Source organism: Talpa europaea, assembly GCF_964194135.1.
Source record: "Talpa europaea genome assembly, chromosome: 5".
NCBI lineage: Eukaryota > Metazoa > Chordata > Mammalia > Eulipotyphla > Talpidae > Talpa > Talpa europaea.
In genome coordinates this window covers 9007645-9035152 of record NC_140071.1, presented here as the reverse complement: position 1 = coordinate 9035152, position 27508 = coordinate 9007645, and the positions used below count along the sequence as shown (strand labels likewise).

At 35.1% G+C, this 27508-nt stretch overlaps 1 protein-coding gene across 3 annotated transcripts in view; it reads left to right on the top strand.

Moving 5' to 3' along the window:
* Positions 1-307: 307 nt before the first annotated feature.
* CDH18 (cadherin 18) overlaps positions 308-27508 on the top strand; it is a gene marked incomplete at both ends in the record, with an annotated part of 213640 nt that continues 186439 nt past the window's right edge. For all 3 annotated transcript variants that reach the window (XM_084234089.1, XM_084234091.1, XM_084234090.1), the window contains one exon: positions 308-535. In XM_084234089.1, coding sequence (XP_084090215.1) covers positions 308-535 — 228 coding nt within the window. The remainder of the gene's footprint in view (positions 536-27508) is intronic.

Genomic DNA, 27508 nt, shown 5'->3' with positions numbered 1-27508 from the left:
AATACTTAAAGCTACAAGTTTTGTAATGTATGTAATTTTCTCTTTCCATTAGGTAGAAAATGGTTGCCTGTGCTCACCTACTGTGAAAAATTGGAATCAAACAACTGGAGCTTTGATTCTCCAAGTGTTTCAGGATGTAAATGTAGTCTGACCTTTCCCTGATGGGCAGTTAAATCATGGACACGCTAAACAATTTGCTTTGGACCGTCCTTCAAAAGATGCTTTGGCTTCTCTCTTGAATGCTCACTAAGCATTTGTAGCTGACAAGGAAAAGAAAGAAAACTGTGAACTGGAAAGGTATCTTACAATGAAAATTACGAGCACATCTTGCATCTGTCCAGTCCTCGTGTGTCTCTGTTTTGTGCAGAGGTGTTATGGAACTGCTCACCACAGCTCCATCAAGGTGACCAAGAACCAAACCAAACATATTGAAGGTGAAACCGAAGTCCACCATCGTCCCAAAAGGGGATGGGTTTGGAATCAGTTCTTTGTTTTAGAAGAACATATGGGACCAGATCCACAATATGTCGGAAAAGTAAGTATTTATTTTTTTGGCTTGATTTTTCCTCTTCTGGGAATTCCTGGGGTGTGAGGAGGCTGGGACTGGAGTTGGCTTGCAAGAGACATGGTATGTGAAGTCAAAGATATTATAGAATCCTATGACTCATATGAAACATTTCAAAATAATATTGTAACAAATGAGCTTTATTAACCAAGTCACATCACCTTTAACATCAGTCTGTACAAAAAGAACTGAATTTTCTTTATCAATGTTACTTTTCCTGTTCTCTCTCTTAAGTGGAAACACTTCAGTGAACAGTTAAATAATTTTGTCTTTTTTACAATGTAGATTTGTTAGAATTCACATCCTTTATTGGAGGATTGAATTTTTTTCTATTGCTAGATCATATGAGGCCAAAAAGAAGACACTCTCATGACAACTAATATACTTTTGTTAATTACTAGAACTTGTATTTGAATTGAGGTCAGCCTTTGAAAGAACATGGCTAATTTTTTCAAACCCTCCAATCAACTTCCATTAAAATGTTGATATATTTTGAATATAGATTAAGTATACACTGAATGGGCTAGTTTTGCTAAAATCCCCGAATAATGAAATTGGATAAAATGATCAGTATATTCAGACCTACTATCCTTTCTCCTAAAAATACAGATAAGACTGTTTTGTGGCTTATCAGACCCTGTAGGGAATTGTGCCCTAAATAATTTGGAGCAGTGTAAGCTTGTGTCCTCCAGGCTCTGGGGTACCGTGGAGAGTGGGAAGTGGAGAGAACTTCCTCTGATGAGTGACTGACTTTCTCAGGTGGGTTTGATCACAGCCTGTGGGAGGAACAGCAAACACCACAGGAGGATCTCCGTGACTGCAGGCTCCGTGACTTCCATCTCCTGCTTGACTATTTATTTTCATTTTAACATTGTTAGTGCTAAAAAAAAAAAAAAAAAAAAAGCAGTACTCTAGCCAAGCCAAGCCGTGGTGCTTTCCTAATGTGTGGGCAGCCCAGAATCACCAACCATCTGTGCCATCCCTCGTCCAGCAGGGACTGGATTGCAGCTGTATTTCCCATACAAGGCAGGAGCTGCAGAGTTGGAAAAGGGAACGAACACAAAAAGATCTGAAACAATTCTGGCATGTTCTTATATGCAAATGAAAATGAGATAAGGACTCATGACTTTATCATATACTATGAGGTGTTCCATGAAGTAAATAGAGACAAATGTACTAAAATAGAAACATAATGTATGGAGTCATTAGAAAGTCATCTATGTTGTGAACTTCAAACTCCTTTTGCATCATCCTTTCAATTCTTAAAAGGGAGTGAAAATGGAACAGAATGTGTTTGCCTCTTTAGACAAATACAAAACAAATTATTAGCAGGAAATATTTTGTTAGGTATATTTTATCATTTTAATTTAATTAAAAAAGCAAAACCAAAATTTACTATTAGGGTCAAGAGAAAGATGGGACAATTTCTTGTTTGTTTCGAGTTCATCATTTTAGTAAAACATGAAGCCTCAATAATAGATCAGTTTCAAGAAACCCTTCTGGGTTTGGGTGCCAGTGAACATATGGTTGAGAGAATTTTACCTGTCAGGAATTGGTGGGAATCTGTGAGGCTGCTCAAGCCTGTGGAGATTCTGTGCAAATGGTGTCTCAACTATCCAAGGCAGTGTCAATCGATAAATAAAGGGCCACAATCAAAGTTGCTGTTCCCTTACCCCCCATCGGATCCCAGACCCCTCAATAAGTCTCTCTTGATTATAATATGTCTATAGGAGCAATTCTAACTTAATTGTACAGTTTCTTTCTCCTCCTCACCCACCACCAAAATGAGCACATGCACACATACAACACACACACACAAACACACTTATGAAAATTCTTTTTTTTATAATTTTTTTAAATAGAGGCATGTTTTTCATTTATTTATTTATTTGTTTGTTTGTTTTGTTTATGCATGCACTGGGTATAGTCAGAAGCGCGGGAGGGTGAGAGAATTCACCAGACCAAGAGCGGGGAGCAGAGCAGGCAGAAGGACTGAAGTACACTGCTGAGGGGAGCAGCGGGAGGCAGGAGAGGTCTGCGCGCCATGTGGGACCCTCCTCCGGTGGCCGGGGAGCAGCCGGGGATTGAACCGGCGCTGCAGAGGCTGCAGGCAGCTTCGCAACCCAGCGCTCAACCACTGCGCCACCGGGGAGGCCCTGAAAATTCTTTTTAAGAGTACAAAGCTCAATAATCCATAAGTGCCTAAAATATTACAGTCCTGTTCCATTATTTTAATTCTTTCAAGAATGAAGTTACATCTCACACTTAAAAATGTATATTCATAATGAACAAGACATATATTTTCACAGGACTCCTGAATAAAACATCATTATTATAATTACTGTGAACATGAAAAGCTAAAGACTGAACATCATCATTGCCCTTATTCTCACGATCACAGAAATGCTAGCAGGGATTTTGTCAGCAGGAAATAAAAAAAGAATAATCATATTGATATGACAGTTTTTATATTAAAAATGTTTTCATAGATTCATTATATGTTTGTTTCAAAATATCCTGGAGCTCTTGTTTGTAATTTTATACATCTATAGCTATAATTCACATTATAAAACACCATTTAATGGACTTTGGATGAAAGCTCAAGTCGTAAGTGTTTGATATATACCGACTTCTCCTTTCTTAGGATAATTTTCTTTGCCTTTTCTTTATCAAAGATTGAATCTGTTATGAGCCAGCTTGCTTTTGTTGGCATTGGCAATGCCAACTAAGATGGTACTAAAACATTGGCTAGTATTAGTACTAAGATGTGGCTAAGACCTTGATTATAAGATAATATGTAAATATAAGGCATTTATATATTATGTAGATAAGTATTTAAGATAATATGCAACTATGATAAGACATAGATACTATGTCAAACAATATGTTTATTTACTATTAAGATGTGGTTAAGGTAGTGATCATAAAGTAATTTCTAATGGTAAGAAGCACAAATGTGCCTCTACAAGTCAAGTATATATACCCAGTTATGTTTACATAATTATCCAAGTATATGCACATTAGCTAGGTGACCATAAGTCCACTTGAAAACTGATAATGTCTTCCAGAATGGAAAGGCCATGAGAGATCAAATACCAAAATTAACATATGAATATTTCTTATGGATGGGATCTCATGGACTTATTAAGGATCTTTTTATATCTCTCATGAACTTTTTAAAGATATTTTTAAATAATCGAGGGATTTGGGCAAGAAAAATATAATAGCACAATTGTTAGAAAGTAAGTCCTTTCTTCCTGGTACAAATTATATGATAATTATTCATTATAGTTTTAACAAAAATGTTCCCTTTTTTCCAAAAATCATGTAAATCTAATATAGCTTATATAGTCTATTTTTCATTTTAGAAAAGTTGAATAGTGCTGGATGAATCCCATTATAACTGAGAATAAATGTTACATAAGATAGCACACAAATCCCAAACTGCTTGTCATACATCACACCTATCATTGGCATAGAAGCATTTCCCCTATGAAAAAATAATGACAAGTGAGTACAGAGAACTGGGTTTGTGCTGTAGCCGCACTGCTTGCTCTGATTTACAATTAGCAAGTCTCTTTAATTCCTCCATGTGGGCTTCCTCTCATGTAGAACTGAGAAATGCTTGCTTGACATTTTTATTACTAATTCAAGTGTGTTATAAAGTTTGGTTTGTGGTTTAGATTATGGGACAGTTAACCTGTAGCCCGAGGGCCAAATGCAGTCAGTTTCTTGTTTTAGTATTGCTTGTATAGTGAGTTTTTTCTTCAAGTTTTACTTTTAAACTATTGAAAAACATTGCGACACATGGAAATTTTATGAAACTCAAATGTCACTGTCTATAAAGGATGTTTTATTGGAATACAGTCTCATACAAACATTTATGTATTGTTTATAGCTATAGATATATATGGTAGAATTCAATAGTGGCAAGAAAATAAGTCTGCAAAGCCTATTATATTTATTATTAACCATTTACATGAAATGTTTGAGATCCCGGGTTAAGTTATCTTTTTCAGTTAGAATAGTGTGAGTGTTTTGAAGCAATTTCTTGGGTTGGACTGTAGCATCCATTTCATTGGCTATTATAATAATTATAACATGACTGCTGTAGTATTACAATAATCAGATGTGTCAATGCATAGGGAAGTACTCCATAAACTATAAACTTTAGTAATCATGCTAATGGTTTGTCATGATTGTTTAAAATTATTGAAACAAAATTCTCACTGGTACTTGCTTTTATGGGGGAGAGAATTTTTGGAGGTGTTTAATTCCCTACTTTTACTGGGATACCCTTCCTCCACAGATATTTTAATGCATGCCTATTAAGTCTGTTGTTTTTGTTTTTATTATTGTTTTTTGTTTTTTTTAAATAATAAATTTTATTTTTATATTCCCCCATACAATTGCAAATGCCCCATTCTGACCCCAATCCTTCCCCTCCCGCCCCCCACCCCCCAAAAAGTGTCTCTGGTTCATAGTTTTTTGTTGATTTTGATTTTCACTTTCTTATATTCATTTTCCTGGTCCCTTATTTAAGTTTTCTAGATTCCTGCTATGAGTGAGACCTTTATTATTGTTTTGTCTAAATTACAGACAATATGCATTGTTTTGTTTCTATCACATGTAAGATGAAATGCATGTCCTCATGCACATATCAATGATCGATATACACAAATAAACACACATTTGTGTATATGTGTTATCTATCGGCGAGATCTCCAAAGTGGGATGTTTGTTCAAAGATAAATAAATCTTTAATTTTTGTAGGTATTCCTAGAAACCCTCTACATGTTGCTGTGCTATTTTGTGTCATTCATAGTAATATGTAGAAGTGATTATTTTGCTGCAACATTGCCATTTGATGGAATTGAAGAACTTGGAATTTTGCAAGATGATAGGTGAAACAGCATATCTGGTTAATTGTAATTTACATTTTTCTTATAAATTAAATTGATTATCTTTTCAATTGGAGGAATATGAGTATCTCCTTTCTTACTGTCAAACTCTTTGTCACCCCTATTTTCATATTCTGTTAATCTCTTTGACTTACTCATAGTTCTTTATATAACTGGTTCAATAATTCTCTAGCAAGTTACCAGTTCTTTTTTTCACTGTTACTATTTGTCTTTTGAATTTGTTTGCAATTTTTGTTTTTATGATTTTAATATAGTAATTTTCCCATTCTTTTGACTCTGACATTTTAATTTGATTTTGATTCTTCTAAAATTGAATAATATTGATATTCAGATTAGTGGTTGTAGATAAAAATGCATTCTTCAAATTCTCATATCTACAGTATCACAGATGTTATCAAATATTATTTAATAAATAAAAATGGTATGTAGGTAGAAATACTTATATTAGATGCCAGAAATTCAGTATATATTTGGATTTCTATTTTTAGTAAATATCGGTTATGTTGCATTTATACCTCCTATTTACCATTATATAACAAGTATGTGGGTTGTGATTACAATGTGTAATGACTCATACTGGTAGACCCATATATTTAAAAATGTTAATGGTCACATTTAAATTAGGATATACATTTAAAATAACATCTATTAACACAAAGTTGACAGCAATTTTTCCTGTATTTCAAGTGATAGCTGATTTTGATTCACTGGACATTATACTCCATAAACACCTAATACTTTTATTTTGAAATTTTATAGATGACTTCTTTAACTTGCCAAGAATTCTTTTGCTAAACAAAGCAAACTCCATGATTATTCCAGAGTATCTAGAGTGGATATTGTACACCTTACATCATGATGCATGATGCATGATATTTAAACATAACAGAATAAAAAAAAATCTCATCATTGGTAAAAAGCTAAAAATATGTGCCTATTTAGCAGCATGTTTTAGATTAAGACCTCAAATTTATTAACAGGTTTTGTACTATACTGACATAAAAGATATATTTGATAATAAAATTCACTAAGAACAAATATAAATTATCAGAATAAACAAATAATGTTCTCTGTCTTCATTTTCCTATGGTTATGGTATTTCCATTTAAGCTGTTAGAAATGTTTAGATATAAATCATATATGTAGATGACATTATTTATATCTTTAAGGAGTTTAATTACTATTCATTTGAAGAGGTGTGAACCTGTATCTCTGAATCATATACAGAGTTGTAAACTGATGTTACCTCAATAGTAAGTGTGATTGAAAAAAGAAAATAATAATTTAGTTACTAAAATTATGCCATTCTCACTCCCCTGCCTACCTCATTCTGTAGGTGTGTGAGTTGGTAGGGGTGGTTGACAGATAAACATTTGCAACTTGCTTTATTGACGACAGTGAAGTGGATGAGGAATTCTAGCAGTATAAAGAAAGGCAAAATCACATCTCTCCAAATATCTCAAGGGATAGAATGCAGCAAGCCTGAAACTGTTAAGTGACCTCTTCTTGTTCACAAGAGTAGTTACAGAAGTGCCAAAAAACACATTACCAGATAGCCAATTCTTTAATAAAATTCAGTTTCTGATAATAGTCCATGAAATTCCCTTGTGTCATCATCACTATTACTGCCCTATTGTATAGTTTTGATTTCTTTAAAAGAGAACCTTCAAATCTCTTTTAATCAAATTAAATAAGTGACTTTGCAATTAAAGAGAGAATAAATCATATACAAATGAATGTGGTAGGCCAGTCTTTTCAGAAAAAAATGTATGATAGTTTTAATGTCATCCTGAACTCTGAGATAAAAATTAAATGAACAACAAGGAAGATTCCAATTGTCATCTAGTATTGTCAAGATATGATAAGCTTGTAAACATTTTTATCATAACTTCCTTGAAATGGAAAACTCCATGTATCAAAACATGACATTTGAATTTTATACATATAACAGTGTGACAACAAGATGTGTGAAATTAATTATGGCACGCACTTCTATATAGATGTAGAAATTTCTCAATTGTCATCACTGAAATGTAATAGATAGGCCCTTTGAGAAATGGGATGAATAAAGAGGAATTTGATTTGGCACATATTTCATCTGATTTGTTGTGATTAAGAACTTTTTTTGAGAAATAAAATTTCCTAAAGTTTAATTACATTTTTGGAGTAAAAGTGATATTTATTGGAATAAAAGTATCGCAGACCCTCAAGATAAAACCAGCCATAGTAAAGATAAAATGTGTCCAGATGTTGCCAAATACCCTAGGCAGCAAGTCATGTCTGGTTTAATAACACACACATACACGCACACACACACACACACACACACACGTACATTAATATAGTCATACAAAGTTTAGAACATAAGTGTATGTACTCTTCCTCCTGCTCTGGATGCCTTAGTTTCAAAATCCATTTTCAAGGATTAGTTGATATTTGACTTTATCTGATCCTTTGTTTGGTTTCTTTATGTGTCATAAATGAACTGGCTATTTATGTGTGGGTTTATTTCTAGGCTCTCTATGCAGTCCCGTTGATCTGTGTGTCTGAGATTAAACTCTGTGACTCTAAAGCATAACTCTAAAATGGAATAAAGTTATAAAGACCGGCAAAGTCAAATCTGGCTCTCTGCTTGATTTCAAGTCACATGCTACCAACGTTAAATTTATTTGTGTGTTTGGGGGTGTGAGTGGGCACTTGCCTTTAAAGGCATGAGTTATTAGATCACCTTCTGTGACAGAATCTGACTCTGAGTAACTGACTGTGACAGAATCTGACTCTGAGTAACTGAATCATAAAAGTAGCTCTCCAGATGGATATTGGAAAGCTTACAGAACTGGCAAAAAGGCCAATGAGTCAGCGTGGAAATAAAGCAGGAACTAAGGACTTTGGGTGGTTCTATGTAGCCATATTGATCCTCCAGTGAACATCACTATCAACATGTCTGCCCTTGGACTAGCTCTGCCATGCCACTGTGCTCTAATAATACAGCCACAGGTAATATCTCCTCTCCCCTCTATCGTTGTCTCACCTGTTTAACTTTCACAGCTCTAGACAAAAGCAGACAGCGATTCAGCTAAGTCACGTTTCAGAAGTCTATTTGCCCCAAATAGGAAAAATTAAGCCTCTAGCTCCAAAAGTCCAGAATGAGGTCTTGATTCATTAGAAATAAGATGGGGGTCCATAGAGTACATTTCTACATGTCTACACACACACACACACACACATACACACAGCACACACATGCTAGGATATAGTTTAATATACTTCCTGAACTGTATGAAAAAGTAATATATTTGATTGATTACTTTACTCATGTGTCTCCAAGATTCATTCTATTTTAAAATAAGCAGAAACTAGCCTAACTAAAATTATTATCCTTTTTTTTTTTTAACTCACTTCAATGTCTACTGACTTTTTTGAAGGGATTCTTACTTTGTGTGTGTGTATGTGTGTGCACACACAAAGCTAAATATAATGATTCATAAACTTGTTCTGGAACATCTTGTCGGCTCAGTAATTGCTTGTTCAGTTCATTAGCTGCTTTGCATGCATGGGTTCTTTCTGTTGTTATATCAAAATTATGAGAAGTATTAAACATGTCTATAGTATACAAGGCAATATAAACTACTTTTAATTAAAATAAGAGGACAATAAGCAGAAAGGAAATGCTGTAAGAGAGACATGTATATTTTACTTGGAATTACTTTCCCCTCATGTATCTGACTTATATTATAGGATTATGTTTTCTCCTTCTTCAGCATTGCCATTTTTACTGTGTTCTTTGAACCTTGTTATTGTTCCATTGAGTTAAATTGACCTAGAAGAGTTTTCAGTATTATTACTATGTTCATAAACATTAAGATAGAGAAGGGTAAAATAATATACAATTAACATCAATTATTGACATAAACAACATTAAGTAAATATTTATGTTTCTGGGGGGAGGAGCATCAATGTTGAAGCAGCTGTGGGAGAATAAGACTCTGGAGAGCTGTTAATTTGCATTTAAGTTGTTTCTATTCTGTGCTTTGCAGCTGCATTTTTCTTAGTGTCAATAAGATAAGTTGAAAATAACAGGAAGATAAGTAGCTGCTAAATTTGGGGGTTAATGTAGTAGAAACAAAGGTTTGATCTGGTATATATTACTATGGACAAATGCCAATGAGGGACATAGTTTAAGCTTTCAACCTTGTTTGCATATTATAATCAGGTGGGCATTTGTAAAACTCCTGAAGCCAATTGCACATCAGACCAATTAAGTCAGGGAATCTAAAATTAGGACACTGGGCCTCCCTAGTGGTGCAAGGGTTTAAGACACAGCACTATGAAGCTATCCACACCCACTGCAGCATAGTTCCATCCCCAGCTGGCCCAGAAGCTACCCACATGGCTCAGTAGACCTCTCCTGACTCGCCTGCTGCTCCCCTCAGCAGTGTATGTCAGTAAATCCCCCTGTTCTGTTCCCCACTCTGTTTCTGGTGAATCCTCTCATCCCCTGCACCTCTGGCCTATACCCCAGTTCTTGTATGCATAAATAGATCTTTAAAAAAATAAAATTAGGACACTAATGTCAGTGATTTTTAGTCACTAAAATGGCCCTAAATTAGTATCTTTCATAACCACCAGTTTTTACTGATGATATATAAGAATAACTTAAGTAAGGTGACATGAATCTCAAATGTTAGAACTTGGTTCTTTTCATTAAACATGTAGGCATTTAATCTTTTGGCTAGGTTCCTGAGTGGTGCTGAAATTTTTTTTTAAGATTTATTTATTTATGCAAATTGACTGAAATACACTGCTGAGGAGAGCAGTGGCGAGTCAGGAGAGGTCTGCTGCGCCATGTGTGTATCTCCCTGACGGGGGATCGAACTCGTGCTGCAGTGACTGTGGATACCTTCATAGGTTGCACCATCTTAAACCCTTGCACCACCAGGGAGTCCCAAAAAATTCTAATTAAAATTTTTCCTTTTCTTTTAAAGATATATAGTTATATCAGACTGAGTGCTTTTTCTCTACATAGATATATTCTTGTTACCTTTATTATTACTTATGTTTCTATTATTTTGTTGATGTAATATATGGAAGAAAGGCAAATAATAGTATAAAAGTGATTATTAAAAAAATGATATCCCCTTTTCCCAAGCATTTCCTTCTCACTGCCCTTCTTTACAGATGAAAAACTAACAAGTAATGTTTCAAATCTTTTAATATGACTAGATTTTATCCCATTATATTATTTGAAGGTTTATTCACTTACTATTCCTATGACCTTTCCATTCTACCTATAGTGTTTGATCATTCATTTTATAGTTCTTTTATTGCTTTTCTTTTCAACAAAAATGATATTCTGGCATGATTTTGTTCTGCCTTCACTAACAATGAAAAGAACACAATTACTTCCCACTTTTTCAGATGAAGTTACAGAAATCCCAGGCACCTGCATCGACAGATGATGGGAATTTGGACTCTCTTCATCACTAGCTTCTTTGTTTAGTTCTCCCAGACATCTTAATTTAAGCTTTTCTTAAAATTTTTTCATTCAATTTTTTAAGAACATGCACTATTGTTGGCAAAGATTTAAAGCTGGTTATTGAGTATTCTGCTTGGTGACATCTGTAATTTTTTTCTATTTTCTGTTTTAGATCTACATTTCACCCCATGTGCTCCACTCTTTATATCACCTTTTTGTCTCCTATCCTTTTAGGAGATACCCCAGGAAAGCCAAAAGTCCTACACTGTGCAGCCCATCCACACAAGTTCAAGGACATGGTTTCCTTTGTCCTTCCATATCATTGTTATTTCATTTGCAGTTTCTCTTTGACAGACTTACTAAAATGTTTTTTGAGTGTGTATGTTGAGAACAGACTTTAAAAACTTGTCAAAGTATTTAAATCTTTTATATAAATTTTATAATTTAATCTGACTTCAAGGAGAAGAGATAAAAAGCTTGTGTTCAATCCTTGTCTGATATAGAAAGACTTCAGGGGCTCTTATATAAACAAAAATGTATATTGTTTGTATTATGTTTCCTGAAATGATAAATGGTTTGCAAAATGTTCATGTGTTAAATATTAGGACTATACAATCCTGAAGGTTACTGTATGATGGCAACATTTCATCAGCCAACTAAATAGTCTCCAATTTTAACTAGTATATTGACTTCATTCTTTCATATTAAATTAAATTTTAGACAATAGGGACAAAATAATCCCCGGGCATAGTAGTGCATCAATGAACATATATTCATGCATTTCCAAATCACTTTATATTTGTGTTTGCATATGTTATATAATATTTCTATATTTCTTCTTTTAAGGATTATTTATTTATTTATTTATTTGTGCATAGAAGAACTGGGCTGTAGGCCGGAGGTATGGGACATGAGAGGATTCACCAGAGGCAGAGTGGGGAACAGAACAGGCAGACTGATCGAAACACACTGCTGAGGGGAGCAGAGGGCGAGACAGGAGAGGTCTGCTGAGTCATGTGCATCAGCCCCCTGGCTGGGCATTGAACTCAGGGTATTGTGGTGATAGCACTGAGACTTAACCCCTGAGCCACCAAGGAGGCCCCCTTGTTATATAATATTTCTTATTTCACTAAATTTGTATCATTCCTTAAGATAGTTTATCTTATCATGTATGTTATATAATGTATTTATCAGAACATCCAAATTATAGAATTTAATCAACAACCGTAATGTGTTGGAAGAAAAGTATAGCTTAAAAAGTGCTAAGATTTATGTCATTTTTAGAATGAGTATAAATTGATTCTAAATATCTAATATAGTTTATATTTAATTCTGGTAAAAGCATGGAGACAAAAAATCTTGGATAACCTCTGGAGATTTCCTCCAAACTTGCTTGAATATGTGGCTTATTTCTTCATGCTAGCAATCAGAGTTCATTTTCTTCATGTCCTGCTCCGCAACCCAATTAAACAATGGATGTCTATGAGTTAGGAATATTTTCAAGTTCTGGAAATTCAACATAGGCTATTTCATATTTTTTTCAAGCAAGTGTATTTTAATTTAAAATATTCCTGGATAATTAAAGATTATTATGCATTTGTAACAAACAATACAGAAAGATCGTTTGTGCATTTTGCCCAATTCCTCCCAGTGATATTTTGTAAAACTCTAGTAGATTATCATAACAGAATGTTGAGACTGATATAATTCAAAAATTCTATTCAATTTCCCAAAGTTCCTTCTACTCATTCATGGACATATGTATATTAACTTCCATAATAATGTGAGTAATGTGAATAATTTGAATACTTTTTTACATGCTTGCAGTCTGTATATTATTTTTGATGAGATGTCTGTTCAGAGGTGATTACCTTATTCATTAATTGATGTTTTTGGGGGTGACTGTATGTTTCATACATTCAGTTTTTATAAAAAGTATGATTAATATATGCTATTAAATCTAGGTTAGTTACATTCAACCCTATTTCACAACATAAATCTATTTGTAATGCTATTTCAAATGAAATTATTCACTGGCTATGGTTGAACCTGATAACTGTACTTAGATTTTTAGAGAGATTTTATCTTTTATATATCATTACTTAAATGTTCTCCAAGACTATGCATGTGTGAACTTGTCCAACTTCTCCAGTTGGAACATTCTAGAATAAAAGTTAAGCAACATATTTTACCAAGTTTACTAATTCCTTTTTATGTGACAGCTTTCCACATGTGAGATGTTTCTCTATTTTCCAAGATACATGCAATGGGACTTTACTTTTTTCCAGAATATGCCCAAGCCAGAATCTGGTTAGCAAGCTTCCTTAACTAACTTCACTCAAAATTTCTCCAGATACAACTGTAGTACCCAGCTCCCCATTTTAGTTTGTCTTTCTCTTTTCCAAGTTTATATGACACTACTCTTGTCCATTTAATCTTAAATTTCATTCATATAACTTCAATATTTTATACCCACTACCAACAAAATACACAGTAAGTGCGCTGGGGTAAAACACAGATAAGATTTTATTCTAGAATTGTTAAAAGTCAGCTATGCTTCTATTTTAAATCTAATGGGTATGTTTTATACCTGCTTTTCAAAAATAAAACATAGTGAATGTTTAGTGATAACTTTTATGATCACCTTTGTTTTGGGACAATAAATACTCATTGTTAACACAGCCCCAGTAGTAAGATAACTTAAAATGACTCTTAACTGATTCTAGCCAGCTACAAAACCTTATTTTATAATTTGCTTAATTACTTATTTCCATGTTAGTAAAATGTTAATAACCAGTGAGTTGTTTAAACCAAGGCTGAAGGTAGATAATGAAGGGACTTCATTTTACTGTGGAAAATAGCCCCAGATCTCCATCTGAACTCTGACTATCTTTTCTAAGTTAAATACTTTGCCTTTAAAGAAAACCACTGAGATAGAAGTCGGAATCTGGGTAATGAGTTATAAACTTATGGGATTCTCTTCCATAGCAAGCACAGCAGGCATGTATTGGTTCGTCAGAAAAGTTATGATGCATTTTTGCATAGAAAACTATCCATCACATCTTTTCTGACAACCCAGTCGTTGCAGCAGAAGTAACACTATCATCATGTATCAGTCACCTGGAATCAGACTCTCAGATAGTCAAATAGTTTCATTTCTGAATGTCGTGCTGTCAAAACTAATAAAACAACAGTGAAGTAAATGACAAATATCAACCTTATAATCTGATCAGTTAGGAAGCTTCTATGCACAAGTGTCTAAGTGACTTGCCCTCCTGTCAAAGTGGAAGTAATACTCTCCAACTGGTCGGTCTCTAAGAATGCAAAAATTATTCTGTTGCCATAAGACATAGCTTTTGTGTGTGTGTTACATCATTCTATATTCTAGTATCTGCCTGCCACCATATTTTTTTGGTAGATATTTAACAAAGTTGTACCTTACCATGTGCTCCTGATCCCACTTACTTTGGTGCAGTTACAGTATTTCTGAAAGCCTTTGACAGGAAACTGTCATAGTTCCAATCAACACAAGTTTTGAGGCCAGATAATGCCTGACATACAATTGTTCAGTCATCATGTATGGTTCAACAAAATGTAAAATTTAAATTTTATTAAATGTCTTCTAATGTGATCTGTTGTGAAACAGCACACAATAAAATGAAGATGGAACCAGAATATGGGGATGTGGAAACATCTTGCTGAATTTTCCAGTGTACTGACTCTGCTTCGGCTAGTGTAAATGAATGAGTAACTAAATCTATTTCTTTTCCTCCTGTTTCTGTCACATTTCTTGTGAGAATCTGATTCACATTCAGAGTTTGAAATGGAAAATAAAAATAGAGCTCTGTTTGGCTTCTGCTGTGTCAGATAATTACTTTCAAAATTCTGTAACGGAAGGCCAATTGGGATTGGAACCATGTTTTTGTTCCTGTGAAACAGAAATTCTGTCATGTGCAGCTACAGGATTTAACTGATTCTGCTGGAAATGTACCCTTCTGCTGAGTGAGCCTGAGTGACTAACTTATCCAGTTAACAAGTGATGGGAAAACCCGCAAGGGAAAGATAATTCTAGAGAGTTATTGTGTTTTCATATGAGACTTACCTATGCAATACATTTCTTTTTTTTTTAATACAAAGAACAAAGTATACAACTTTATTAAGACAAGTATATTTTAACCTCTAATAAATACACGTTTATGCTTTGTGAAATAGCATTAGGGTTCACCCAGCTAAACCAGTGCCTACTGTGTACCTGTCCAGTGTCATGTGCCTGAGGTGTTACACTTATGGGTGTTTACTGCCACACACATGCCCCCTCATTTTCAAATGAGAAAATGTATTTTTATATATAGTTGTAAGGAAAATGGAGTTACTAAGGCTTTTTTTCACTTTCCGCTGCAGCTGCCACTTGTGGCTTTGTTTTCCTGGAGGATCCCAGGTTTCATTGCCCACATGTGATAGCAAAAAGCAAAAAGCACTTGGGAGCTCAAACATGGGACATGCACATCAATGATTATGTACACGCAGGCCAAAGGCAGACTCCTGGGCCATAAAGGGGTCTATAGAGAGAAGCCAGAGGGAGAGCACAGAAATTGCAGAGGCTCTCTGTCTCCCAGCCTCCCTGCCTTCCAGCTACCTGCCGCCCTGTCTCCCAGCCTCCCAGCCTCCCTGCCTCCCAGCCTTCCAGCCTCCTAGGATTCTTGCCTCCTAGCCTCCCTGCCCCCCGCCCACTGGTCTGCCTTTGTGCTCAGTCCCTTGCTTTAGCTTTAAAGGCCTGTCACATTGTAAAGGCAGGACTGGCCACTGAGCAGGTTTTCTGATCCCATGCAGACCGGGTAAAGGAGGAGTCAGAGTCCTCAGTGGTTTTGCAGGCTTTTATTGGGGTTCACCAGGCATATGGCAGGCAGGGGTGCTGGCATATGGCAGGCAGGCCTGCCAGCCTCCCAGCCCATGGCAGGTCTTCACTCTATCTGGGCTCTCCGGCATTCTCTGCTTCTCTCTTGGCTTCTGCTACTTCTTTCTCAGCTTCTTTTTCGGCTTCTGCTGGCGTCACCGTGACGCCAACCTTAAAAGCACAGTCTCAGGCCAGGTGAATCCCATCTACCTATGCCCACACCCTACTCCAGGTGCCCGCCATCAGGCATGCATTCAGGACCGCAAGGATCCATCATCTATCCTGATGGCAGGAGGGCAGAAAAGCCTGACATTTTTCCTTTACCCTATACACATCAATCGAGGGCTCCAACATTCTCTTTTTCTCTGCCCAAATTAACTGTGAGCCTGCCCAGCCTGGGATGGTTGCATGCAATTGTCTATATAAAGGATGGTGACTTACAGATTTATATTTCTAATTGAAACCATTTTTCTGAGCATCAGATACCTATGGGTAAAGTAAACACAATGTACACATTTGGAGGTTTTGCTGCTATTTCAGAATTAACCTTTGCAAAGCCTTACATCGGCCCACACCTGCTTTACCTTCAGAAACTCCTTCTAGTGATTACCCGCCATCCACTCAAGTGCTCAAGCAACACACCTGAGACTCATTTTGACACCTCTTTCACACTCAGCTTTCCCTAAACCCAGGCTGTTAGTGAGTCCTGTCAGCTTCTCACCTGAAATGTGTCTCACGTCTGTCTGGTTCGCTTCATCTCAGTCTTCTCCACTCTAATGCATTTTGCCATCACTTTCACCTTGAACACTGCAGTTGCTTCCTAATGGGTGCAATCACTTCCTAATGGGCACCCCACTCTCACACATCTGAACACTTCTCTCTTCGGCAGCTGCATGGGACCTTCACAAACAGCAATCTGGTCCCATCGTTGTAGGGTTGAAAATCCTTCAGACACTTCCAAGGGTTTTCAGATAGATGATGAAGCTCTGTACCCCATTTATGTACACTTTTTTGTAATGTAGATGATTATGCAATATGTATTCTCTGATCTAGTTGGCATGCTCTTTGACTTAGGAAACCAGGCATTTGGAACTGTAATTACTGTTCAATGGATTTTTTTTTTATGGTATTATTACTAACTTGGTACAGAAGTACATATATTGAAATGAATAAAATATAAGGAAGTTAAAAAAATAAATTCCAGACTAAATAGCATGCTCTGGCCGCTGGGGGCATTTCCAGCCTCCGCTCTGTTGCTTCTGCTTTTTTTTTTTTTTGATTTATTTATTTATGCATACCAGAACTGGGGTACAGGCCAGAGGTGTGTGTGTGGGGGGGGTGAGAGAATTCATCAGAGACAGAGTGGGGAACAGAACAGGAAGATTGACTGAAGTACACTGCTGAGGGGAGCAGCGGGCGAGACATGAGAGGTCTGCTGCACCATGTGGTAGCTCCCTGGCTGGGGATCGAGCTGGTGTTGCAGAGGCTGCATCTAGCTTCATAGGTTGCATCTTAACCCCTTGTGCCACCAGGGAGGCCCTGCTTCTGCTTTTAGCTCTCTCAGCTCCATTTACTTTTCCTCTCCCCTCATAGCAACTTTCATTATCCCTTATAGGATTTTCTAAATTAGAATGGTCAATTATCTCAGTATTAACAGCTGTGTTCGTCACCGGCTCCTAACCTCTCACATGCAGGTAGACTAGACTTTGTTTCATTGACCTGTGCTCTTGCTAATCAGCCAAGAGCCAGCTCTGGCACACAGCCCTTATTTCATAAATATTGAATAAACAAGAAGGAAATAATATTTCAGAATTTGCACGCATACCAAAAGGAAGAACCAGTACTGAAACAAGGGCCTTTTGGTTTCCATTGTTTCTGGTTTTATCCTTTCAATGACTATATTTTGATTAAATTTTTGAAAAACTAGGGATGATGTAAGTAACTCTCAGGGGTAGCAGAAGTATCCTGATCATATATTCAGCCCATGAAAAAAACCTGAAATATAGCGAATACTGTAAATGGAGCAATGTGTCTGCTGGCATTAACACTGTGGTAGAATGTGTATAGCTCACATAAGAGTATTAACAATGACCTTAATATAATGATGCTATGCTTTTCCTGCGTATATTGAGATAACCCTTTAAGTTTTTATCCTTTATCCTGTTTATGTGGAGCGCAAGCTAATTGGTTTGCATATGTTGAACCATCCTTATATGACAAATTTTTTTGATGAGGGTAATATCAGCACAGCACCAACAACAGACCAGGACACCAAAAACAAAGAAAATAGCAGACCAATATGCCTGATGAACAGGGATGAGAAAATCCTTAACAAAATTTTAGCAAAGCTGATTCAGTAGCACAATAAAAGAATCATACAACAAGAGTAACATCATTTTGATTATATGAAATTATACAAGAGCAACGGTTAGGATCTGAAAAATGATAAATAGGCAACAGGAAAGGAAAAGGTATAGTTCTATTCCAAATAAAATCATGGAAATTTTTTCACAAATTTGCTAGTATGTTCCCATTTCTTCAACTCCTGAACTTAGTGTCTTATAATTGGTATTTGCCAGTAGGACTTGCTTCACAGTTCTATCTGTAATTGAAAAGTAGCAGCATTTGCAAAAAAAAAAAAAAAAAAAAAAAACAAACCAGCAATAATAGTAAATGCATACATATGTATAGGTAATCTCTGCATCTACATGTAATTGTATTATACAATTCTATATAGTATTTATACATTATATATAACCTATATATTTAGATATTTAGTATTTACATTCTATAATATTTTATGTATATTTAACATATGTGGGCTATATGTATATATGTATGTGTCATTTATATATGTGTGTGGAGATATACATATATAAATATATGGCTTCTTTGAATATTTTTAAATCTCCCAGGTTTTAGAGTAGATGCAATGTACCCCAGCTTTATCCTCTTTCTAATAGCTTTATTTTTTACTCTCACACTGTTTTAAAATGAAATTATTTAACATATTTTTAAATGGCATTACAAAGAATTTTTGGTTTTGTGCTTTTAAAATGTAGCAAATTTACATTTTTTAAAAAAAATGCCCTTGGAACTTGGCTTTCTAATTTATTACCGGGTGGACTATTTTCTAATTGACCTCTTAATTCAAAACTGAGTAAAATAAATGAACTGCAATGTAAATGTATTATTAATAATCCCTGCAATTATAGTGCATAATATTTGTTAATAATTGTAACTGATAGGCATCCTGAATACTTCGTGTGCATTAAATCGTATCCTCCTCATTGCAGTATTGAGGGAGGCTGTACTACTATTTTTCATTATACAGAGAGAATAACATATGTAAACAATTAGCAAATAAACAAAATGTGGAAAAACTAACTGAAACCTCCTGTGGTGAAGTACTAGCCCGAGGTTATACAATCTGCAAACGTAATAGAATTTGAAGATGTGTTTCGACTTCCAAGCCCTTTAAAATTAATGTTTAGAAAGGCATCTGACTGATGACATTGGGTATATTGAGAACTATCATTTTAACTTAACTAAAGTTAACCAAGTTAAAGTACAGACACTTTAACTCACTCAGAACACAGTGAGGAATAGAAGACAGGCACAGTTCAGATAAGGCATCTCTTATCCCCAAAACAGGCCTATTACCCGTGAATTCAGATCCATTGACTCTCTTACAACTAGTTCCTCTATCAACACAGGCAAAATTCTGATAAAAGCCAAGTAGAGGAAAGAGTAAGGTAGGACATGGTGAACCACATTCACCATGTCCTATCTTATATACATGTTTATACTTAGATTTTGAATTTATATTTTATATTGAATGTATATTTTTATATTTTAATATCTATATTTTTAAAACCATATTTGCATATATTTTAAAATCAGTGTCAAATAGTTTAAACTTCGTAACATGAAGTCACTATTTCAACTTGTGACTAAAATGGATTTAAACTTAGAATCCTTAGGGTAAGGAATACATGATCCTCATTAATTCCATTTATGGTGTTGATATTTTGATTATACAAACATGGTACTTGGGTACTGAACAGCAACATTCTTATTGATAATATAAGCAGCTTATCTTAATAAATCAAATTTAACAGATGAGATGGATCTCATCAGTGGAGACACTAAGATGAAGTTTCAATGTATATAAATTATGGAAAATGAAAAACATACATTTCACAGTCTAATGGACATGTGAAACTATCCCTAGAAGGTATTCTTTGATTAAAATGTTAAGAACATACACAACTAGTAACATGCTACCCTTCCTCATTAAACACTCAAAATGAGGATTTTCTTTTTATCCCAGAGAATCTAGTGATATAAATAAATTGGCACAAGTTTAAACAAGTCTTTTAGAATAAAATAATCTCCCTTTTTGTCTTAAGTCATCTCAGTTACAGCTTTCTTGAAAAGTCTGTGTCGACCCAAGTAGTCTTATCCCAGCTTCAGCTGCAGTTGCCTGGTTACCCGTTCTCAGCACCCAGAGAGTAAAATAGATTATTTGAAGGTTTGAAAATAGCAAAGAAGTTCAATTTTTCCACTGTTTACTCAATACCCTGTTATAAGCAAAATGGTAAATACAATCTAATAGATTTTTCCTCTGACATTATTTAATTGTACTCCATGAGTAGTAGATTCAACAAGAATGAGGAGAGCTAGTTTGCAGAAATTGGTAAATATCAATAGGTGCTTTATCTGGTAAAACTATTACTTAAAGGACAGATTTTGAAATATTTGTCTTATATTAGGAGAGTTTTTAATTATTGCTAATCATTGAGCATTTGTTGAGGAATCCTAGAAATCATTTAATAGCTTTTATTCTAACTTGAATTTTTGCCAGATTTTTGCTATTTCTTTCTTTACTTTCTGCTAGATTTTTTCCCAATGATCATGACAGACTTTCATCTTTTCTGTTTTGTGATATGGTCTGAGAGTCACTCTTGTCTCACAAAAATGTCATCTTAATTTTGCTTTGTCTCACATTCCTTAGCTTTTATTTTACTTAGAGAAAGTGTCACCATGAAGTGTTGGCTTCATTCATTGTTTGGGAAAATCATATTTAATAGTGTTCATAAGAGGAGCTAAAAGTTCATTGTTAAAATGCAGAGCACTGATGATATGAAATATAGTAGTGATTTACAGTGTTACAGAATGGAAATGTTTTTCTTTTCAATGTTAGTGATTTCATGTATGAAAGTTATTGATACCAATATTTTTATACCTAATACATTGTTTTGATTTTGACTGTAATGAAATAATAGTTGATGATGTCCATTTAGAAGACATAATCTATATTTCTTATATGCATTGTCAGTTATTTCCATCTTTAATAGTAATGCTTAAAAATATATTTATGGCATCAATGAATTTGAAATCACAATTCATACAGGCTTTATTTAAATACCCTGGCAATACATATCGGAATTCTGATCTTTACAGTATCAGTATTTGTGGAAAGAGTTTGGCATTTATGCATCTTTATGGATAGCCAGAGAGTGCTGTACCTTGTCAAATTTTACAATAATTGCTACACTGGAAATCAAGATGGTAGCAAATTTTTTAAAATATACATATATAAAATACATAAATATTTATATATGCATATATAATATATGTGAGATATATATATCATATGTGTGTGTGTGTGTGTGTGTGTGTGTATGAAATAGCAGAGACCAAGGCATGGTGGGATGCAGACTAATTGTGCATTGTGTGATACTTAAACTTTTCAGTTGCTATGACTTCCTCGTATAGCAAAGCTCCTCCTCTACAACTTTAGGATTTTAAACAATTTCTATCAATGGGATTTATAATACTCTATAGTTACTATTTCTTCAATTATCCTGCTTGTTATTTTTTATTTATAATCAAATGTCATGTGATATTAACATCCATGCTGCAATTTTCATTTAACATGCCTTTTCACTCTCAGGTCTAATTAAGTAAGGTAGTTGTCTGTTTTAAAAACTAAAGTAGATCTTTATTGGTTTTGCTAGTGCTTCCAATTTTTCCTTGACAATATTAGAAAATTCTAGAACATTTGTTTCAGTCTATAGTTCATTGTAAGTATGTGTAGACTTTTAAATATCTACCAATAGATGCTAACCCTATAATATCACCCCCTTTAGTACTTTATAGATCTATTTTTTAACTTTAACTGCCATTTTTAGCTATTCTAAAATTTATGCCTTTAGATATAAAATTAAAATGTTAATAAAAGAAAAATTTAGCCCTGTGGTTCCTTTCACACTATTTAGTCCCCAGTATTTATTCTTTAAATAAATGTATTCTTTTTTATTTTTACATACATTTTTATTTTTATTGACAATTTTCTATGGGAATAGTGAATTCTATCTACTCCTATATGGCATACCCATTTCAAAAAGTTAGTTTTAGTTGTGAATATAAGTTTCTGCATGAGATAATAACTTGCAAAAGTAACAATTAAAATGCTATTACTGAGTAAATGTGGATATATTGAGAGATCACAGCAGAATGTTGCCCTAAGCTGTGTTCTGATTTTTTTGCAGTGCTCTCGATTGGTATTTACCCAAAACACAGTAAGTAATAATAGTTAGACACATATACATATTTTCCAACTATAACATGATGCTGTTTTGCATTCTGAGATTCACTATTCATTAAACAAATACATTTTGCTGGCTTTGCCATGTGCCATCTGAACTTGGTAAATACAAAAATAATGTATGTCTTCTCTCCAGGAGGTGAGTGCAAGATTTGTGAAATTGTGTGTCAGAGAGAATTATCTACCCTCACAGCTTATTGCTTTCCTTCCAAAGCACTGCCCCCAGGATTTCCCAGTCTTACTACTGTTTTTATCTATTTTTCTCAAATGGTGCACAATTGGAAAGGGACTTATCCAATGCTCTGTCCATAAAGGATCTAGTCCTATTTTCCTTCTTGCACCTATATTTTTTGCAGTGTCTAACAGAAGGCCCTGAGCTCCCAGATGATGTCAAAACTGCAAAGAGGAAGGAGCTAGAATAGAATTCAATCTCTCTCACCCTCCAACCACGAACACACAGATACTGGTCTTGGTGTGAGCTGCAAGTTTCTCTCTCACAGGCGGCCCCTGAGGTTCCACAGTTAGTTCTGACTATGCCTTCACTGGTGTCCAAGACAGTGTCTGCTTAAGTGACGTGTGTGTGTGTGTGTGTGTGCAATGTAGATAACACCGAAGAGTTAGAGTTCAGATGAGTGTTATTCGTAGCATGAGGGAATCTGTAACTGGAGATTGGGAGACTGTAACTCTAGCTACAGTCTTGCATCTTTTGAGAAAAAGTGATAAAAACTAGTAGGACTGGGAAATCTGGGGGTAACTGTTTGGAAGGCGAGTAAGAAGCTGTGTGAGTTGCTATTTTTCTCTTACACAAAATTTTACGATCTATACTTGATATCCACTCTTCCTCATTTACATTTTATTTTACTTTTCTTTTTTAGGGTTAAGGGCTGTATATTTATTGAGAGTGACTGGAGGTACAGATCACTATCTTAGTAATCTGATTGATCCATGTTGGTCTTACAACCCCAAACCTCATGGACAAACCAGACAATGGGATTTTCACTTTAATAGAATTGCTTTGAAAACTAGGTAAAGCAATTACTCTGTTTTTGTCTAAAATCAAATACTAAGTAAACTAAGTTTAACTAGCAATACTAGCAATATGGGTCACTGAAAGAAACTCTGCAAACTGAAGTCTGTCATGTTCACAGATTTACTAAGTGTTGACACAGCAGGGGTATCTTAATTTAGAAATAATTGATGCCTTTTTACATTATTTTTAGCAATCTTTGTTGAATTTATTTTTGTTTTCTTAATTGATTGTTGTAGTTTAATACAATTTAGAAGTGTACATTAGAGAGAAAGCTGAGGTCGAAAGATAGTTTTAATCATTTTTGTTGTGATGTTGCTACTTAAAAAATCACTATTATGGTAATCTATGAATGCTATAGATTTTTTGCTTCTGAATTCATTTTAGTTCCTAATGTTTTAGAGAGAAGAGAGTTCTACTTATAAATATGTCAAGTTTTCATCCCCTGTTTCATCTTATTTTAAACTGCTTTTTGAAATATAAAAACTAGAATTATAATATAAAATATAAAAACTAGAATGCCAAGATCTGAAGTTTAATGAAAAAATACATGAGAGAATTACATTAGTTATAGCATATTATGATGTAACAATCAAAGCTGTGGTTGATCGTTTTTATTTCACAGTGTATGTATTCACTGTGGGAACACTGAAAAATACAGAGAAAAGTAAAGAAACTTAAAATCCTCTTTTGTATTATATCTCAAAATTTTTTCTCACTGGGCTCCCCAGTGGTACAGCGGGTTGAGCGCAGCACTGTGAAGCCGTCCTCTGCAGCATGTGTTCGATTCCTGGCCGGCCAGGGAGATTCCCACATGGTGCAGCAGACCTCTCCTGTCTCACCCACTGCTCCCCTCTGTAGTATATTTTGGTCCTTCTGCCTGTTCTGTTCTCTGCTCTGTCTCAGGTGAATTCTCTCACCTTCCCACGCCTCTGGCCTGTACCCCAATGATTGTAAAAATAAATAAATCTTAAAAAAAATCAAATGTTAAAAAAAGTGTCACTGATATTTTTCTATATCACTGTAGAGCCTTTTCTGAGCCTACATACATGTGTATATTTAAAAATAAGATCATTTACATCTAAATAATGTAGGATCATGAGCTTATATTTGAAGGCTTATAATCATCCTATTAATAAATATATTGAAACATTAACATTTTTTCAATTGTTATGTATATGTTGTTTAATCAAGAATTCCATGATTTTTGATGCTCTGAATTCTCAAAATTACATGTATATATCAAATATTACATATTGATATTACATATGGAATATGTGATATATACACATTGATATAACATATGTAATATGTGATATATACACATACATTTTCTATATCTTGGTGTACATGTGAGAGTTTTAAACACATCTGTAAAGTCTTTGAGATGCCCTTCCTGAAGGGATGATCTAAGTAGGTCTTGGTGAACCATACAACCTTCATCTAACTGGGCCTCAGTGACTCAGTCTTGATTCTAATTTGGTTTCAGTGACTCATGCCTAAGGAAGGCAGTGAAGGTGATAGGTGTGACTTCTCAGGCTAGGGAAGCAAAGCCTGCCTGGCTTCCTCCTAGTTCTCCAGGGACTCTCTGGGAGAAGTAGATCATGAAAAAGTCTTCCTACCTGAGACCATTATGTTGGGCGGCTACTTCTTGATGTTTTTAACTGGATGATCGTGTGCCCAGCTAAAACTCAGGCAATATCATTTTAACAAGAAGGCGTGCTGAATTGGGGCTGGGGGGCAAGCAGTATTTTCTACCAGGTTAATACTTAAAGCCCAGTGTCATTTCTTAGTAGACATTTAGGATTCTCTTAATTCCTTATTTGTATGTTTTAGTTTCTTGGATATTTTAATTTCCCTTTTTGTGAAGTGCTTTGGATTCAACATGTTCTGCCATAAACTCATAGTGCTCCAAAAACTAGTACTTTTTCACAGTCATTAAAACAAACAAATATTGAACAGTTACTTGGTCCCTGGCACGATGCTAAATAGGCTTGAAAGTTATTGTGTGATTACTCAGTCATAAAATCTAGAGACATTCATTCATTTGACAAATATTAATTCCTCATATTCTCTGTGACAAAGCAATATTCTTGCTACAGAGGTTGCAGCAAAAACCAAAAACACAGGACACCTTAGTGAAACTTAGATTCCAGCATGAAGACAGGCAAAAAAGTAATAAAGCAATATGCATTGTGACATAGTATGGTTATCTATGAGTATATTAGAGAATTCAAGCAAATGGGGAATTCTGAATATTGCATGCTGCATTTGTTGGGATGGTGGAGAAGAATTTATAGCTGGTCTCTGCACAAAGATCTGAAGCAGAAGAGGGACATGAGTGATCGTGGCTTTCGAATGTCTGCAGTTTTAGAACAGAACACGGCAGAAACCCTGAGCAGGATCCTGGCCACTGAAGTGCGGGTTGATAGAAATGTAGGTGAGAGAGGGTGTGGCCATATTCTAAGAAAATGTGGAGATCTTGTAAGTCCTTATTGAAAGTTATTGAAATAAAACACACCTACATGGATTCTGAAACTTAGCTGAGATCTTTCATTCTTCAACCTGTTAATTTCACAGTTTAAAGTACACCTTTACGCAATATATATAAAGTGCTGATGGAAAGCAAGGATATTAAAATTTGAAAAGGTGCAGCAAAAGAAGCAACAGTAATTTTGAAGTTTTAAATATAAACTGAATAAAGAGGGAAATCATGTTTATCATGCAGATCGTGGCCACAGGGGGGAAATGTTTAGTTTTATCATCCAAGGTTTCCAATTGAAATGGTATTAAGTTTGGTACAGGTTTACTATGAAATGCAATTATTATTTTTTTTTAAAGATTTATTTATTTATTTATTTATACAAGCACTGGGTACAGTCAGAAGCCCGGGAGGGTGAGATAATTCACCAGAGCCAGAGCGGAGAGCAGAACAGGCAGACTGATGAAGTACACTGCTGAGGGGAGCAGCGGGCAGCAGGAGAGGTCTGTGCCCCATGTGGGACCCTCGCCCGGCGGCCAGGGATCGAATTGGCACTGCAGAGGCTGCGGGGCAGCTTCACAACCCAGCGCTCAACCACTGTGCCACCGGGGAGGCCCTGAAATGCAATTATTTAAAATGTAGTCATGTTTTTAAAAATATTTTTTAATGTGACAATATTGAATGACAACACTGTTATCACACCCCTACCACACCACACCCACCAACAAGACACTGATACTCCTCTACCATTGTCTACTCCCCAAACCTGTTGTACCCCACCTCCCCATCTGGTAGCCTCAATTCTACAGTCAGATTTCTAGTGTTTGGAATGACATTCATATTTTATAAATTCCACTCTTGATGCTTCAGAAGTTGAAAACATCTAATGTGTTAGTATGTAGGTATGCATTGTTGAGTGTTCGTTTATGTCCTTCATGATTGTATTTTGTCTGATGCATTCTCCCCACATCCAGAGCTCTCCATAGAACCCATTTCAAAGAGCTTAAAGGACTTCTTATCTAAATGAGCTTAATTAATAAATGATGGAATCAAAATGTGAACAGCATCTTATCAGACTCTTAATTTATGTTCTTTCCACTATTGGCCCCTGCTTTCATGTATATATTGGAGCACAATAGATTAATTTATAATTCTTATGCATAAACCAGCAAATCCTTCCCAGAAAGTTTTATCGGGATTTGTCCCTATTAATTCGGCAGAAAAAAATTAATGCAGCTGAGAATAGCAAAAACTTTCGTCCCAATATTTTTTACATTTTTTGAAGCAGATGCCATATTCAAAATTCTGACTACACAAATTGTTAACTCCTAAGAGTAGATAGGCATTTTGTAAAAATAGATATTGGATACAATTATCAATACACCTTTGCTCTATGTAGAGCACACAAATTAAAACATGTAGTCCTCATAAGCTTTCCCGATAGACTGAGATTTGAAATTACAGAAAGGTTTAGAGTGCCTCCTCCTGCAGAGCTTTATTAGAACTGAGAAATATTAATAAAATTAATG